Source organism: Phlebotomus papatasi, chromosome 2 (genome assembly GCF_024763615.1).
Source record: "Phlebotomus papatasi isolate M1 chromosome 2, Ppap_2.1, whole genome shotgun sequence".
NCBI classification, from domain to species: Eukaryota; Metazoa; Arthropoda; class Insecta; order Diptera; family Psychodidae; genus Phlebotomus; species Phlebotomus papatasi.
In genome coordinates, this window is record NC_077223.1 from 84,931,848 (window position 1) to 84,947,482 (window position 15,635).

The 15,635-nt window shown below is 33.8% G+C and overlaps 1 protein-coding gene across 14 annotated transcripts in view; it reads left to right on the plus strand.

Annotated features, from left to right (window-relative positions):
- LOC129804805 (protein phosphatase 1 regulatory subunit 12A) overlaps positions 1-15,635 on the plus strand; it is a 110,311-nt gene that overhangs the window by 80,818 nt on the left and 13,858 nt on the right. For all 14 annotated transcript variants that reach the window (XM_055852424.1, XM_055852425.1, XM_055852423.1 and 11 more), the window contains exons 12-14: positions 7-310; positions 381-490; positions 563-613. In XM_055852424.1, the coding sequence (XP_055708399.1) occupies positions 7-310; positions 381-490; positions 563-613 (465 nt within the window). The remainder of the gene's footprint in view (positions 1-6; positions 311-380; positions 491-562; positions 614-15,635) is intronic.

A 15,635-nucleotide genomic window follows, 5' to 3' on the forward strand; every position in this document is an offset into this window, starting at 1 on the left:
CTCCAGTTTAAATTGGAGGAAGTGACGAGTGGTTCGGATGCGACAGTGGCCACAACGGGCAGCAGTCCTACTGCCACAGTGGCGCCCAGTTTGAGCGTCCAACGACGACCAAATAGCATTATAAGTGGTTCAACGGCCACAACAACCACCACTGTCACCCTCAATCCGCGTCCCGTGTCCGTGCCCCTGTTGCCCAGTTCAGCTGCCGCCCTCGAGGCCCAGCAAAATGATCGGTCACCGTCGAAGGGAACCGCCGTGGTGACCAATGATGCGGAGTCGCTGAGACGATTCAAAAATAGTGATGACAAAGGTGAGAAAGAGAGCCAATTGCAATTTTAGCCACATGACCTTTTCTCATTTGCATTTTCTTTTGTGCATAGAAAATGATAAAGAAAATGATAGTCGAAGTGTTCAAGCAACTCAAGCAGTTATTCAGCGACGAAGACGTCCCAAAAGGCGATCCACTGGAGTCGTTCACGTTGATATGGATGTAAGATTATGTCAAATATTTTCCTAAAAAAAAAGTTAAATTGGCAATTTCCTCTTTTTTTTCATCTGTCAGGAAATTGATCCAGAACGCCAAGAATCACCAGTTGATGGCGATGACAAAGAGGTGAGTAATAATATGTGTTTAAAATTAAACCAAAAACCTCCCCCTCACAATAGAAGCATCACATTCAAAATGTGGAATGTTTCGCTGAAGAGAGAAGAGACAAAAGAGTGGGAAGTGGAATGAGGAAAATGTGTGGAAAATTGTGTATGGTAGAAATTTCTCAAGCAAAATGATGGAGTAATTTTCATCCGAATCATCTGTTTATTTTTGCGTGGTTCGCGTGCCAAAAGGCCCTACGTCAATGTTTGAACATTTTATTTTTGGGCGTGAAATTTCGATAGCAATCTATTCGTGTTTACAGATTTATCAAAGAGAAAAAAAAAGGATTTGTGTATGTTTATGCAAGGCAGCATAATTATCTTCAAGACAAATTTATAGTTCATGTGATTATTTGAGAGAGTTTTTGGCTAAAGAAAATACACATTTTCCGAATATTAGGAATATTTTTCGGATATTTGGAATATTTTGCGAATACTAAGAATATTTTGTGAATATTTCAAATAATTTGCGAATACTGAGAATATTTTGTGAATATGTGAATAATTTAAGAATATTTTGCGAATACTGAGAATATTTTGTAAATGTTGCGAATATTGTGACCTTTTAGTGAATATTAAGAATAATTTGCGAATATTACAAATATGTTATTGGTTGTGAATAATAAAACTTCTTGTAAAGATTGTTTAATATCTGACAAAAAAAGCATAAAAACGGATACAAAATACCAATTTTGTTGAAACAAAATGATCCTCGGTTTAAATTGAATATTTTCTTTGAATGAGTTTTGTAAAATTAAACCATTTCATAAAAGAAGAACGTGGCAACATGAATGATTTTCTTCCAAAATGATTTTTCAATGAAATAGAAATTAGGAGTCCTCATTTTAAGTTATTAACTTTATGGCTCCGGCACGCCTTTTAGATCAGGAAAATTTCATTAAGTCGAAATTCAGATCCCTTTCTTTCTCACATGTTTTGCATATGTCTATCTCATTCTCTCGAACTCTTCTTCCTCTCTTGAACATCATTCATATAGGTTCATCATCTTGAACATCATTCATATATCATTTTTCATATAGGTTTTAGGAACTGTTATCCTCGTGCAATCATTATAAATTTTGAGCCAATAACGTAACATTAGATATTCTTTCATTTGGTAAAGGTTTTAAAATGATTGCATTTGGTTTAATACTAATACTAAAAAATCACTTAAGAAAAAATATACCATATTTCTGTACGGAAAATGTATGAGAATGCTCCGCCTTGGCCGTAGCCATTAGGAAAAACTTTATTCTTCTTTAAACTATTACAAACACAAATTTTAAACACGGATAAAACGTTTTAAAACGGAATGCTCGAACTTACGAAAAAGAGCTCCCTGTGAATTATCATTCTGCATACTTTTATGGCTTTTTGGTGCATACCGGCTTACTTTACCAATTAAAACGCAGCCAGGTTAGAAATTTCAAGACCTTTCCAAAAAATATAAATTTTAACAATTCCGTTGAAAATTGAGCACTCTAGACTGATTAACACTATGACCTGCAAAAATTAAAAATGGAGAATTTTTTCGGTCAAAGGTGTCTAGGGACGAAATATTTACCCGAACTAAGTATACAACATGCGGAAATGAATTAAATCGTTATGGACAATTATTATGAAATATACGGGATTATGAGAAATCGCTCCATAAACTCTGAAAATACGTCCCGATCAAGACATTTCGAGGGAGAAGGTCCGTTGAGAAGGTCTCGACCTCAGCTATAACATACTAAAATTTTAAGAAAAAGCATTGTTCAGTTTTTTGAAATATTCGAAATCGATTTTTCGAATTATCGGTCCTTCGATTAAATAGGATAAAATTGGGGTGTCAGAAGAGTTATAGCATTTAACAAGTGTTTTTCCAAATTATCAAAGATTTTCAAATTCTGACAATTAGAACCAGAGATTATGATCTATTAAAATAATATTTTTGACCAATTATAACGATTATAACTCCGGTCAGGGTGAACGGATACCCAACTTTTTTATTTAAATCGAAAGCTGTTACGACTAGCTATAACATACTATATTTTGAGATAGATCGATGCCATAGAGGCTGAGTTATTTAGAAAACAAAATTTCAAAGGTGCTTCAAAATGGCGAAATTACCGAAAACCGTTTTTCGATATCTCTCTTCGTTCTCCCTACAGAAGCGTTTGTACTGCGGAATGAATAGGACGGGACGTCCACAAAAATCGGTTTTTGGCGAATATGATATTCGTGATCTATGAGTATCAAAACGTTTAAATCCAAAATTTGAGTCCGATTTAACGAGGTGGGGTCGGATTTCATCTAGGACAACAAAAGCTGAGATTGTAATCTCGGCTAAAACCTGATTATTATGTATATACCGCTCTCTCCTTAAGTTCGAACAGTAAAAACGAAAGAATGATATTAATCCTTTGTGATCATATTTACTTCTTATTATCATCAGTTTGAGTTTAAAGCAATAAGAATTTTAAAAAAAGCGTGAAAAGTTCCTGATAAAATTTTAATGCCAAATTGAATTAATTTGAACCGATTCATAAATAACTCAGAAGATCACCTGAAATAGTTTACGAGTAAAACAATTGATTTCTGAACATTCTGATTAAAAAAAATCTTACCAGTTCATAATCTATTGGAATTGGTTGAGACTTGTCAGGAATTCCAAGGCCTTTCCAACCAGCCCAAACATGATACCATTCGGTTGAGAAATACGCTCTGTAGAGCCTTTTTAACCTTTGACTTTGAAAAACCGTTATTAGGAATTATTCAAAGGTATTTTCGTATATAGACAGAATGTCCTCATGCAACGCATTTTCGAGCAATCCCAAAAACAAGGTTTTGGTAAGGAAGAGTAGTGGGAGGATGGGGGGAATGAGGGGCATATTAACGTTTGCCAGTTCGGCTTCTAGACTTACGGCTTAGGGAGTGAAAAAAAATCAATGGATTACGATTTCTCTGTGGATTTCGCACAGTAACAATGCTGTATTGAATGCCGGAAAATGTTTAAGACTTTTTTAAATTAAAAACCTCTCCAGGTTTTGTCAGCGCTAGTTCTGCCCTCGTGTAGAGGATAGAGAAAGCATACTGGTTTACTTAACAAAACATTTGGAACGTAATTTTCTATGTTTGTACATTAGTTTCCTGATTAATGAACTAATGAATTTGAAAGAGTAAGACGTAAAATTTCACTAAATTGAAAATGGTGTACACAAGTACAGGGAGTTTCGGCTTAAGTGAAAACGGATTGAAAGAAATTGTTATGAATTGCCTACTATTGGGAGCTTATTTATAAAAAAAATTGAAATGCCCCTAAATGCATGAAAATATTTTTAACGCGGTAAATTTTAATTACATTTCTTATGGCTCCGGTCATATTTCATGAAGTCAAAATTCACGTCCCTTTCTTTCTCAAAAGCTATACATAAGTCTGTCTCACTCTTTTGTTATCATAATTGGACTGAACTAAATGTAAATTGGTATGAAGTCCAAAAGGAGAAGAAGAGTACGAAAAAGTAGTACAGAAATATGAGGAGCTCACTCAGAGCAAAAAAACGCTATTTTAATAGGGAAATGCATACGACTTAGGTTTTTTGCTCTAAGCGCCTCATATACAAAACGTTAGAGAAAAGAAAGGGAAATGAATTTTGACTTTATGAAATTTTCCTGACCTGAATGGTGTGACGGAGCTATTATGAACCGTTGACATTGAAAATAGGCTGAAAAATTGGCGCCGAAAATATTTTACAGACATCGCGGCGTTTCCGTAACTTAGTTCAAAGACCTCTCCTATGGGTATGCAATTTTTCTGTGTCACTGGACAGAATTCACGGGCTTTTTTCTGATCCAGAGAAATTCTTTGAAAGCGGAACTCTCTGTACTAGTGCCATACAGTTGAGATGCGTATCATACATCTTACTTTTTCCATAACTATTTTATTAAAAGAAAAAGGGAAATGGCAGAGATAGAAAAAAAACATTAGTTTTTTTCATAAACTAGAAATTATAACATATTTATTTTGCCATTAACAGGAGTGTGTCTTTGCTTACCTTTTTAACTATCGCACTGGAATGTGTTTTGACTTATTTAAACCTTATTAAAAACTATCTGAATAAACGTGACTGGTCTTAAGTTACTTTTTCAATAAGAAAATTTGCAACATTACTCACTAGTTTTCGTTGTAAAGTTTACTGATGTCTGTTTCTTGTGCCGGTAAATGGTGTGTGTCTTCGATAACTGTTCTTGATTTTCCCCTTGAATGTGTCCTATATTTTTCAAATTTAATAAAATCTAAATTTATAATCGCTATCGAACTCTAGGCTTTTATCAATGAGAAAATTATAAAAGTTGTTAAATTTTCTTTGTAGAATAAAGAATTTATTGTTTTACAAAGTCCTTTATGCTGCGCGAAATTGCTCTACCCTTCCTTAGTTTTTAGTGAATTTAGAAAAGGCAGTTTTATATTGTACTATCCTTTTCTGCAAAAAAAAATAGATAAATTCAAAAAGCCCAATGATCAAGCCACGTCGTGAAGCTTTCCTCCGAACTTTAGAAACTGTTTCTGGCAGGGAAGTCTCTGCTGTCCGTTGAGGTGTGATCATGATCGTGAAGAAGATTGCAAGATCTTCTCTATTTTTCCTGGCCAGATGATCTTGCATCTTGTGACATTCATAGAAAGTACAGAATGTGTGCATTTTGCAAAAGAGTAAAAGATAAAGAGAAGATTTGTTTTAAATGTCACACCTCAATTAACTCTAATTTATTGGAGTTGTCTCTATGGCAGCGTGCGAAAAAGAGTTTTTTTTTTTCATTGTACTTTTGGCAAAATTTGGCAGATGCAACTTGCAAGAGAAGATAAAATATAAAAGATTCTGTTTTTGGTACGGATGTGATTGATCGTATGCAATAAAATACATTGAGAGACAGTTTCCTGAATCCCATTTTCCGTACGTCTGGGTTGCATGTTAATAAAATTGTGGGGAAATGTTTGGACTAAATGATCATCCTAAATCATAATTGTGGGGAGAGTTGTGTTATGGTGAAATTGTACATTTTGAAAATACCTATTTATACCAGAGAGTAGTTTAAATTTTTACGAGAAAGAAACTGCTTTCGGACGTATAGAGAAAGAGAGAGATGATTTTAAAATTGAGTCGAGGTTATTTAGATTTATAAATATTTTTTGGGGTTAATAGAACATAAAAGGTGATTTTTTTGTCGTCATTTTATTGTGAACTGAAAAACAGGTGATTAAAGGGATATAACTTTTTTGTTTTGGGTTGTGGATCATTTTCTCATGTGATCTTGTCGCTTCTGTGATCTCTATAGTCATTTTGCTATTGTTAAAATGTACGTTTCTAATTTAATGTGCAATTTTTGGCAGAGATTTTGTATACAATATTACACCACAAAATCATTAAGATCGGTTTTTTTGGTTCTGCTCTCTGTAATTTGCATCGGATTTGGTCGATTGTGTGGTTTTCGCGCCATTTCCCTCATGATCATCAACGATTGCGATTGAGCGCGGGGAAAATTTAGTTAGAAAATTGAAAGCTGTATTAAATCTATTTTGTGTTTAAATATACATCACTATATGACTTACGTTGAGGTATTTTTAGTTTGTAAAGTCTCATTTTATATATTTACCATGAGACAATTTTCTATTTTTGGGAAAAATTATCTCTGTATTTTCAAAAATAATTACCATGCAGTGTTAAACGAGGTAATAGTTTTAATTAAGTGGCATCGTTCTGTATAAGAGGGGGAAGCAAAAAAAAGATCACCGATGAACTCTATGAAATGCTGTCTCACTTTTATTCCAAGGAGACAAAACGCGCCAAGAAAACACCCGAGAGTGAAGAAAGTTCAGTCTTTTCGAGAATATAATCTCTCTTGATGATCGTCATGACGTCAAAATGTGGGCGTAGGTGGTGAACCATTAGTGAGATTTTCCCGCTGAATGATTTGTCCATTCTACCGTGCATTTTCTCCTTTTACTTTTGTCTCACAATACGCTCGACCTTTTATCTGTAGGTTTTTTTTTCAATCGCAGCTTTTGTGGTCTGCGATGATTTTCTATTCGGTGCTGACCAAAATCTCTAACGGCCAAACCCTGAAAAACCAAAATCCCGAATAGGTCGATATCCTGAAAACCGAAACTCTGAAAAGCCAAAATCCCGGATTTTAGCTTTCAGAATCTTGGCTTTTCGGAATTTCGGCTTTCAGGATTTTGGATTTCGGAATTTTAGCTTTTCAGAATTTTGGATTTCGAGATTTTGAATCCCAGGATTTTGGCTTTCGGTCACTGCACTGGTAAAAATAACAGGATCAAATTGGACCAAATTTGGTCCCTTTGCAAAGGATGGATCAAATTAACATGTTCTATTATGCTAAATGTGCATTCAGAGTTTGAAATTTGATCCATCCTTTGCAAAAGGATCAAATTTGGATCAATTTGATCGTTTTATTTTTACAAGTGATATTTTTGGTTATTAGTATTTTTTACTTTTCGGGATTTTATCTGTTCAATATTTTGACGTTACGAATTTTTGGTTTTCGGGTTTTTAGCTTTCGGTATATTTGGATTTCCAATTTTTGACTTTTTAGGATTTTGGCGTTCAAGATTTTGACCGATACCCGATGTCGGTTCGGATCGATATTTATGATTTAAAAGCGACACTAGTAAAAATAAAATAATCAAATTCATCTTTTTCCGAAAAATCGATCATATGTGATCCATTGAAAGGTTTCCTTGTAGCTCTTAAAATTTTGTATGCATATTAATCATGATAGGTTATGTTTTATCGTAAACTTGTTATTCATATCATATTTCTTTTTACTTATTTGCTCCGGATGCAGCCAACCGAAAACCAAAATCCCGAATCAAAATTCTGAAAAGGATGAAATTGTGTGGAAGATAATGTCTAGAATAATTTCCCAAAACACCGAAAATTTCCTTTTGTCTCGAGCAAGGGCAGGTGCAATCCTGGGAGTAGCTATGACACTTAAGAATTCGAGATTTTGGCTTTCGGAATTTTGGCGTTCGGGATTTTGGCTTTCAGAATTTTGGATTTCGGGATTTTGACCGGGACCCGTTTATTCCGGATTTAAGTAGGGAATACCGGGGTAGTACATAGTAAATACGGGGTAGTTGTAAACACTGATTTTTATGTCTTCACGACTTGGCCTTATGTTGACTATTTATTCTCGATACAAAAATCCGTAAACTATCTACAAATTCGTATAGATATCGTCCTCTGAAATCTAATATATCACTGAAAATATCGCATTGTTTACAATTACCCCATGTTTACTAATCCGCCAGTTTTCCCTAAATGCCAACACAGAGACACTTTCATAGGATTCCCGATTTCATTTTTACCAGTGGATGTTTAAAATAACTTCTGTCATAAAACAGTTTTTGAAGAGAAAACGGTCAAAGATATTGACTTAGGCTTTACACAAAAAATAATTATAGACACATGAAATAAACATAGGGGATACTGGGGAGGTTTGGGACACTTTTTCATGTTTTAACTTTGAGACAGTATTCCAAAAAATCACGACAGTGTATTACAATTTTATGCGGTCTATAAGATACTTATGGGTATTGACTTTATAAAAAGTACTCGATAGCACTTGAAAAACAACTCAGTTTTCTTGGAGAAGACAAACATTTAACTTGACGCTTTGTCCCAAACCTCCCCAATATGGGGCAGTATGGGACGCAAAAGGGGATGTTTGGGACGTATTTTTTCTCGCATAATTTGCATTATTGGAGCACGTAAATCAATTTTAAATACTAGATTAAAAATATTTCTAATAGAAATAAAAATGTTTGATCTTTTATTTCATACTTAGAAATTAATATCAATTTTATTTGTATAGTAGAGTCATTTATTCTCAATCAATTATTTAAAGTATTTTCTTCTTATCTTTCATCTTATCTTCTCCCTTTAAATTTTTATTCTAAATATTGCAATCATGATCATCAAATTCCTCAGGCGAGTAGATTTTCTTGCAACTCTTAGTTTTCAACTCATTGACGGATTCCTGTTTGATTTTACGACAACTGCGCGGTACCTGTTTTTTCCTTATTTCTCTGAATAAGCCCTCGCCTTGCCTTTTCTGGAGAACTCGTGTGAATTATAGAGGATATATTTCGAGAAATTTTCAAGAAATAGTTTTTAACGAGATTGGGCAAAGGTCGAATATCCTCTAGAGAAGAAATTATTGATTCCCAAGACATTGATGGTTTAATTGTCTCTGTAGTTAGAGACATCCAATGGCACTGGTAAAGCTTGCACAAGAGAGAGAGAGATTTCCAGTAAAAACTGAGCATTACTCTCCATTTTGTCAATGAAAAATTGCACGCCACTTACAATCTTGTCGAAAATTAACGTCCCATTGATGCCCTTTCAGGTGTCCCAAACATCCCCGCGTGTAGTTTTGGTATTTAAAACCTTTAAGTAAAAAACAAGAGCGTATAATCTCTAAAACTTTTATAAAAATATGTTTCCAGGTTACACTACTAACCAATGAGATAAAAAAGTTTTGATTGTATATCGCTGATATAAAATATTAAGAGCAAAACTGAGAAATCAAAAATCTACTTTATTTTTATCAATTTTTAAAAAGGTGTTCATAGTTTTAAAACAATAACACTGAGGATATCCATTTTTTTTGGTCAAGATACATCTTAATATTGCTTACGATACAGTAATGGTTAAATCCCATTTATTTCAAAAATTAATGAAAAAATCGCCTTGTCCCACACTACCCCTGTCCCAAACCTCCCCGGTCTCCCCTATTAATCATCCATTGGCTGATATAATCTATGAAGGAGTTTTTCGATTGTTTTGCTCTGGAGGAGGTTGGCCATCAACACTAACTAAGACTGCCGTGGACGCTATAAGAAAATAGTTCCCTCATTTCTTGAATTTGAGCTTGTGAAATTGTCCAGTTTAGAAGACCCCGAAATTTTAATTTCTCATTTTCATCACAAAATCGTTATTATCAATCCGATTTTGAAAACATCGAAAGCTTAATTAAAAAACTCGGTAAAAGCATTACTTCTTTCAATCCGTTTTCTAACAAAAACAACACAAAAGAATTCTAATAAGTTATACGGTCTTCAGACCTTAGGTTTAATCGTATGGTTTAACTCCTTTAATTTCTTATCAAGCTAGATTTTTGTGGAAATTGTGGCTTTGGACTAAATATTTAGGGTAAATGATAAATACTGAAAAATCAGTAAAATTGCTGTTTTAGATTTTGAGACCTTCAGAAAAACTAGGCTAGGGCCCAAGTTTGAAATCCGTATTAAGTTCGAAGCTAAGATTTCACCTTTTCCGCTAAAATACCAATTTTTTGGTGCGCTATTACCAAACTAAAGATAATTTTTTTTTTTTTGTAGCGCTGGCACACCTTTTCCATTTAGAGAATTTTTTGATGATAAGGTACCGCATCAGTTTGTTCAGAAAATGATTTTTTGGCCTAATTTTGCTAGACTTCGTATTTATAGAGAATGAATAAATTTAAAAAAAAAATAAGGCACTTAGAAGGACCTGAACGAGGTAGAGTACCTAATTATATGTTTCGTTTTATGATTTAGTATGGGCATTTTTTTCTATTTTTTTAGATATTCTGTGAAGAATCACAACTACCATAAGCTTATCAGGAATTATCATTGGGTCATTTTAAGTCAATTTTGTTCTAGAAGTTTTTTTTTCACTTGCTGTTTATTCCCTGTTTATTCACCTCTCTCTCAGCACTAGATCATTCTCCTACTCTCTTCTCTCTGTCTCCCCGGGGAGAAGGAAGAAAATTGATCACGAGATGAAAACTTAGAATAGAACAGATGCTAGAGTATTTCAATGAAGACGTTTTTAGTGAATTTTTCACGCTGGCATTAATAATTCTTTTTGATTTGATATTGCGTTGCAAAATTCCAATAAATTTTATAGAGTTTTTACAAAATTCTGACTTTTGGCATTTTTTTTTTTGATAAAGTTATCAAAGAACTTTGAAAGCATGATAAATCTTTTGAAATTTTTTTCGGAGTGAAAGGAAAATTTTGAAAATTTTTGGGGTGGAAAAATTTGATTTTTGATGAGATCACCCTGTCTTTTCCACAACATGATCGAAGAAATCGCGTCTTGAGGCTCTCGAGAGGTGTATGAATGTCTCGTTGTATGAAGAGATGAAAAGCTTTTGTGTGCGAAGTGCCAGACTTTTCATCAGATTTTCCCCAACAAAATTCGCTTCAGTCGTCTTGCGATCTCTTGTGTGATCGTTTCGTGTGATCGTATGAAGATCATTTATAATTTTCGGGAGTGAATTTATGTGTAAAAACAAAGAATTTTGCTTCAACGAAGAAATTTGTTTGAAATTAAAGTGAGGAATTGTGGGACAAAGAAGGCAAAAAGGATCTTGAAAAAATACTTTGAAAGATTTCTAATGGGAATTCTTATGAGATTGTACAAGATCAATCAAGGTGTTGAAGTGAGAAACTGCGTTTTCAACGTCTTTGACGATCAATTGATACATATTGGAAAAAAGTCCAATTATGGTTGCGAAATCAATGATTTATGAACTAAAGAATAAATTATTTCACCATAAATAGCAATATTGGTTTGTAGCTTTGCATCACTTTGCAACATTTTATCTTTATGAATTATTTCTGAACATTAGAAAAAAATAGATTTCTCTCGCGATCGTGATCATGGAGTTTTTTTGAATTGGTGATTCTTTAAAAATTAATTGCAATATTCTGGGAAAAGATCGCGAACATTTGGTGATCATTTAGCTTCTCTTTTTTTTAATTTTTTTTTTTTGAGAGGAAAATTATTTATTTTAAAAGTGATCGTAAAATTTATGTGAAATCGTGCACACGTGCTGAGACCATTTTTTTTGCAATTTTTTTCCTATGAATTCAATTGTAAAGTAAATAAACTTTCTGAGAAGTTTATAAATGTAAAATAATCCGGAAAAGATCCTAAAATCTAAATTGAAGTTTTGAAGATCATTCTCGCAAAAAGGAAACTCTATTTAGTTGAATTCCTCACCTTTGAGATCTTCTCTTTTGCAATCAAGTAATTGAGGAAGTGTTTTACTCAGTTCTCTCTATGATCGTTTTGCCTTCTTCAGTGCCTGCTCCCCCTCCCTCATGTTGTCTCATTAGTAAAATTTCTATAATTATCCTCTATGAGAGAATAAGAAAAAGGAAAAATCTTTGTTTCGCGTGAATTCCGTGATCTTGTCTCTTTGGGTGTGAGGCGTTGAAACAAAAAAAAAAAAAAAAACTGAGACGAAAAGGACTGATGCGAGAAAATTAGTGTTTATATGTTTTTGTGAAAATAAAGGTTCATATGCTTGCCAAAAAATAGACAGCACACACGGTGTTTTTAAGTGTCAATATCAAAAGTGTTTATTTACATTAAAACATCGCGCTCCGCATGTGATTTCGAGATCGGATTTTAAGATAACTTTTGGTTAATGCTCAGTCAAAATGTCTTTTCGAGTTTCACGTTCACGAAATATCGAACCATCGCTCAATAGACGTCGATCTCTGTCTCAATCTCGTCTGGACAGTTCAACTCCTTCGACATCATCCTGGTCAAGTCGACCACTGAGTTCAAGCTATTATGGGGGGAATACCGTGGCGAATCTGAGGAATCAGTATCAGAGTAAATACGGTTCAAAAGAATCCCTGTATAGCCCTACGTCAAGGAAGAGTTTCTTCTCCGGATCAAATGGATACAATCACTACTCAAATGGCAATGATTCCCGATATGGCAGCAACAGCAATCTCTATTCAAATCCCTATTCATCAGATCGCTATGTTAGCCCCTATTCCAACTACGACAATGGGGTTACTACTGCAGGGCTCAGTCTGTCTCTAGGGGCTTCTGCATTAAATTCCTATGGGTCAAATGGGAGCAGAAAGAGAGATTATACTCCCTCAAGAAATACAAATCTCATTTCAAGCAGTAACCTCAGCGGATCAAATACCAGTCTTAATTCCTATTCCTGTGGAAATGGGGTTGGTTCATCGAGTATTAGTCGAAGTCAGTCCTTCAGGGATAGGGAGACAGACAGGAAAAGCCGAAGTAGGACACGAAGTCGTGGATCAGCTTCGATGAGGTCAATGAGCGCATCATCGGAAAAGAGCGAAGGATATGAAGTAATTCTATGACTAAAGGAGTTTTTTTTTTAAATAAACCCTGACTTACTAACAAAAAACCCAAAAATTCGGTCTAACGAATCTAACTAGGGTCTAACTGTCTAACTACCTCAATCATTGCGGTGCGATTTCAAAGCCAGTTATCCACTTAGATCTACACACTGAGAAAAAAAAAGTGCGATTAACATTTTTTTCTCATAACTTTAACACTTTAAGGCAACCGGGCCCCGGGCCACAAGAAACCGGGAAATCCGGCCAAGTTCCATTGGACAAATGTCCGCAGTATAAAAAATATCAACATTTTTTAATGTTAATTCTACACCTTTTAAGGGTAAAATTAACATGAAAAGGGGTAACTTTAACCCCTAATATACCTAAAAAGGGTAATATTTACACCGATTTTGGATCACTACTGCAGTGTAAAATTAACATTTCCGGAATGTTATTTTAACTTTTTCGGATTTCTCTCAGTGCAATAGCTTATAAAACAATTACACCTCAATTCCGAAACAAAACTTTGAGAGTCAAATATTTAAATTGGTGTCCAATTTCTTTTGGCCTTTGAGCGAAAATGTAACTAACTTCACAATAACGAAACTTGACTGGAAATGTCAAGGTTTAACTTAAATATTTAAGCTTTCTCTATCTTATAATTAAGTGACATATGCATTTGGAAAATTAAAATTAAAAAAAGTCAAGAGGTCTAATTCTTTGATCCACTTTCTATTACTTCCAAGCCAATCTAAACTTATAGCGAAACAGAAGTAGACGTCAATGTAAGGCTTCGCCATTTACGAAGACTCATACAGACTCAAACTTAAGGCTTTAATATGGCTTACCTGTTCTAATTTCTTGTCATTTAAGATCTTTTGGACATATTTAACTTAGGATTAGATTATTGAGAGCAAATGTTCTTTAACTTCTGAAAACCCAATAAAATGTATTGCTTTTTAGGATTCTTAATCCTTCAAGAACTGGGCTAAACTTCTAGCCTGAAAATCGTTTTACTATAGGGTGTCCCAGAAATCACGCAAGATTTAAATTGAGCGGCGTTTTTGAAATAAAGGTCCCCCACGAATAATAAAATACTACGTGACAGTTTATAGATTAGAGTTATTAAAAATCCATCACTATATGACAGACCAACGCTTTATTGTTCTTAAAAAATATTTCAAAAATAATTAAATAATTTGATTCGAGAATTGGTCAGAAAATAGACTTAACTTCGTCAACTATGAAGAGTCTAATTCAAAAATTAACAGAACTGAATTAATTGTGGGTGCTAAATACACTTGTCACCCAAGAACAAGTCCTTAAAATGATTAATAATATCGTATCAGTATATTATCCGAAAATAAAGCTGATCAAGCGTTACTGTTACTGACGCTCGATATCGCGACATGATAACCGAGTTTATGAAGCCTAAATTGAAGGATTTGTTAATTAATTATGAATTCATTAATATTGAGGACATGTGGATTTAACAGGATAGTGTGACATGTCATATAGTCTATGAAATAATGCAATTCCTGCATAAGACATTTCATGATTGTGATTTTCTCTATTGGTGATCAGAATTGGTCGAATAGATCATGTAATTTTAGACCATTACATTTTTTATTCGGTTATTCGAAGTCACAAGCCTAAGTCAACAGGCCTACATCCATCTCTGTGCATTATAAGAGGACTTTTAACCCTGAATTATCGAAATTTAGCCACATTTGTCCAAAAAGGTCATGAAAACCTTTGACGAGAGGATTCATATGCCAGCAAAGCCATGAAGGTTAATTACTAGATGCGATATTTAATACATAAATCCTATCTTATGTACTTTATTTTTCAATTTAGAAAAAAATGTAATTGAGAAAAAAAATGTGTTTTTTATTTAATTTAAATCTTGCGTAATATATGGGACACCCTTTATTAGCTGATACTTGTACCGATATCAGATATTCAAAATTCCTGTCATTCAAATGAAAATTTGGTTTATGATAGTGACCACACAACCCTATTATCACCTCATTTCTGTAGAATCAGGTTCATTTTAGTATATATTCTAGTGCTAATTTAACCTTAAAGTAAACTAAAACGAAAAGTTTATAAAATAATCGCTAAGAGCATTTGTAATCAATTAAATTTAATTAAATTTTATTGCCATATGCATTTTTAATTCTACTCCACAAGTAGCCATTGCCGTCTTAGCATTGTTTCTAACCTCTATAATAGTTGTGATTGTTACGTATTTTACCAATAATAAAGTTTTCTTAATTTTAATCTTATATCCTAGAACTTGTAGCATAAAGACTGATGGGCAAAATTGTCCAACGTATCGCCATGATTAAGGTTTATCCCATCGAATAGGTATTGGCAAATGTAACAGTTTTTTTCTCAGGTTGTTTTTAGGATTTATCTTAGGTTGTTGGTGTCAAGAAACAATTTCTAAAGGCCCCTACACACTAAGAGCAATTTCTTTAAATAATGCCTTTTTAAAGAAAATTTCCCCTATCCTTGTAGGCAGAAACGTCAGAATTAAAAAAAAAAATGATTTTTTTGACGAAAATTGCTTCTAGTGTGTAGACACCACAAAGGAGGACTTAAGGAAGATTTTCTTTGGTTTTATGGATGCAAGTGAGTCCGACAGCCTCACATAAAATAGAAAAAGAAGAAGATTTTCCTAGACCGGTGGCAGCCAAAATCCCGAAAGCCAAAATCCCGAAAGTCAAAATCCCGAATTTTTAAAATCCTGAAAGGGATGAAATTATATGGAGGAAAATGTTTAGAATAATTTTCCAAGACACAGAAGATTTCCCTT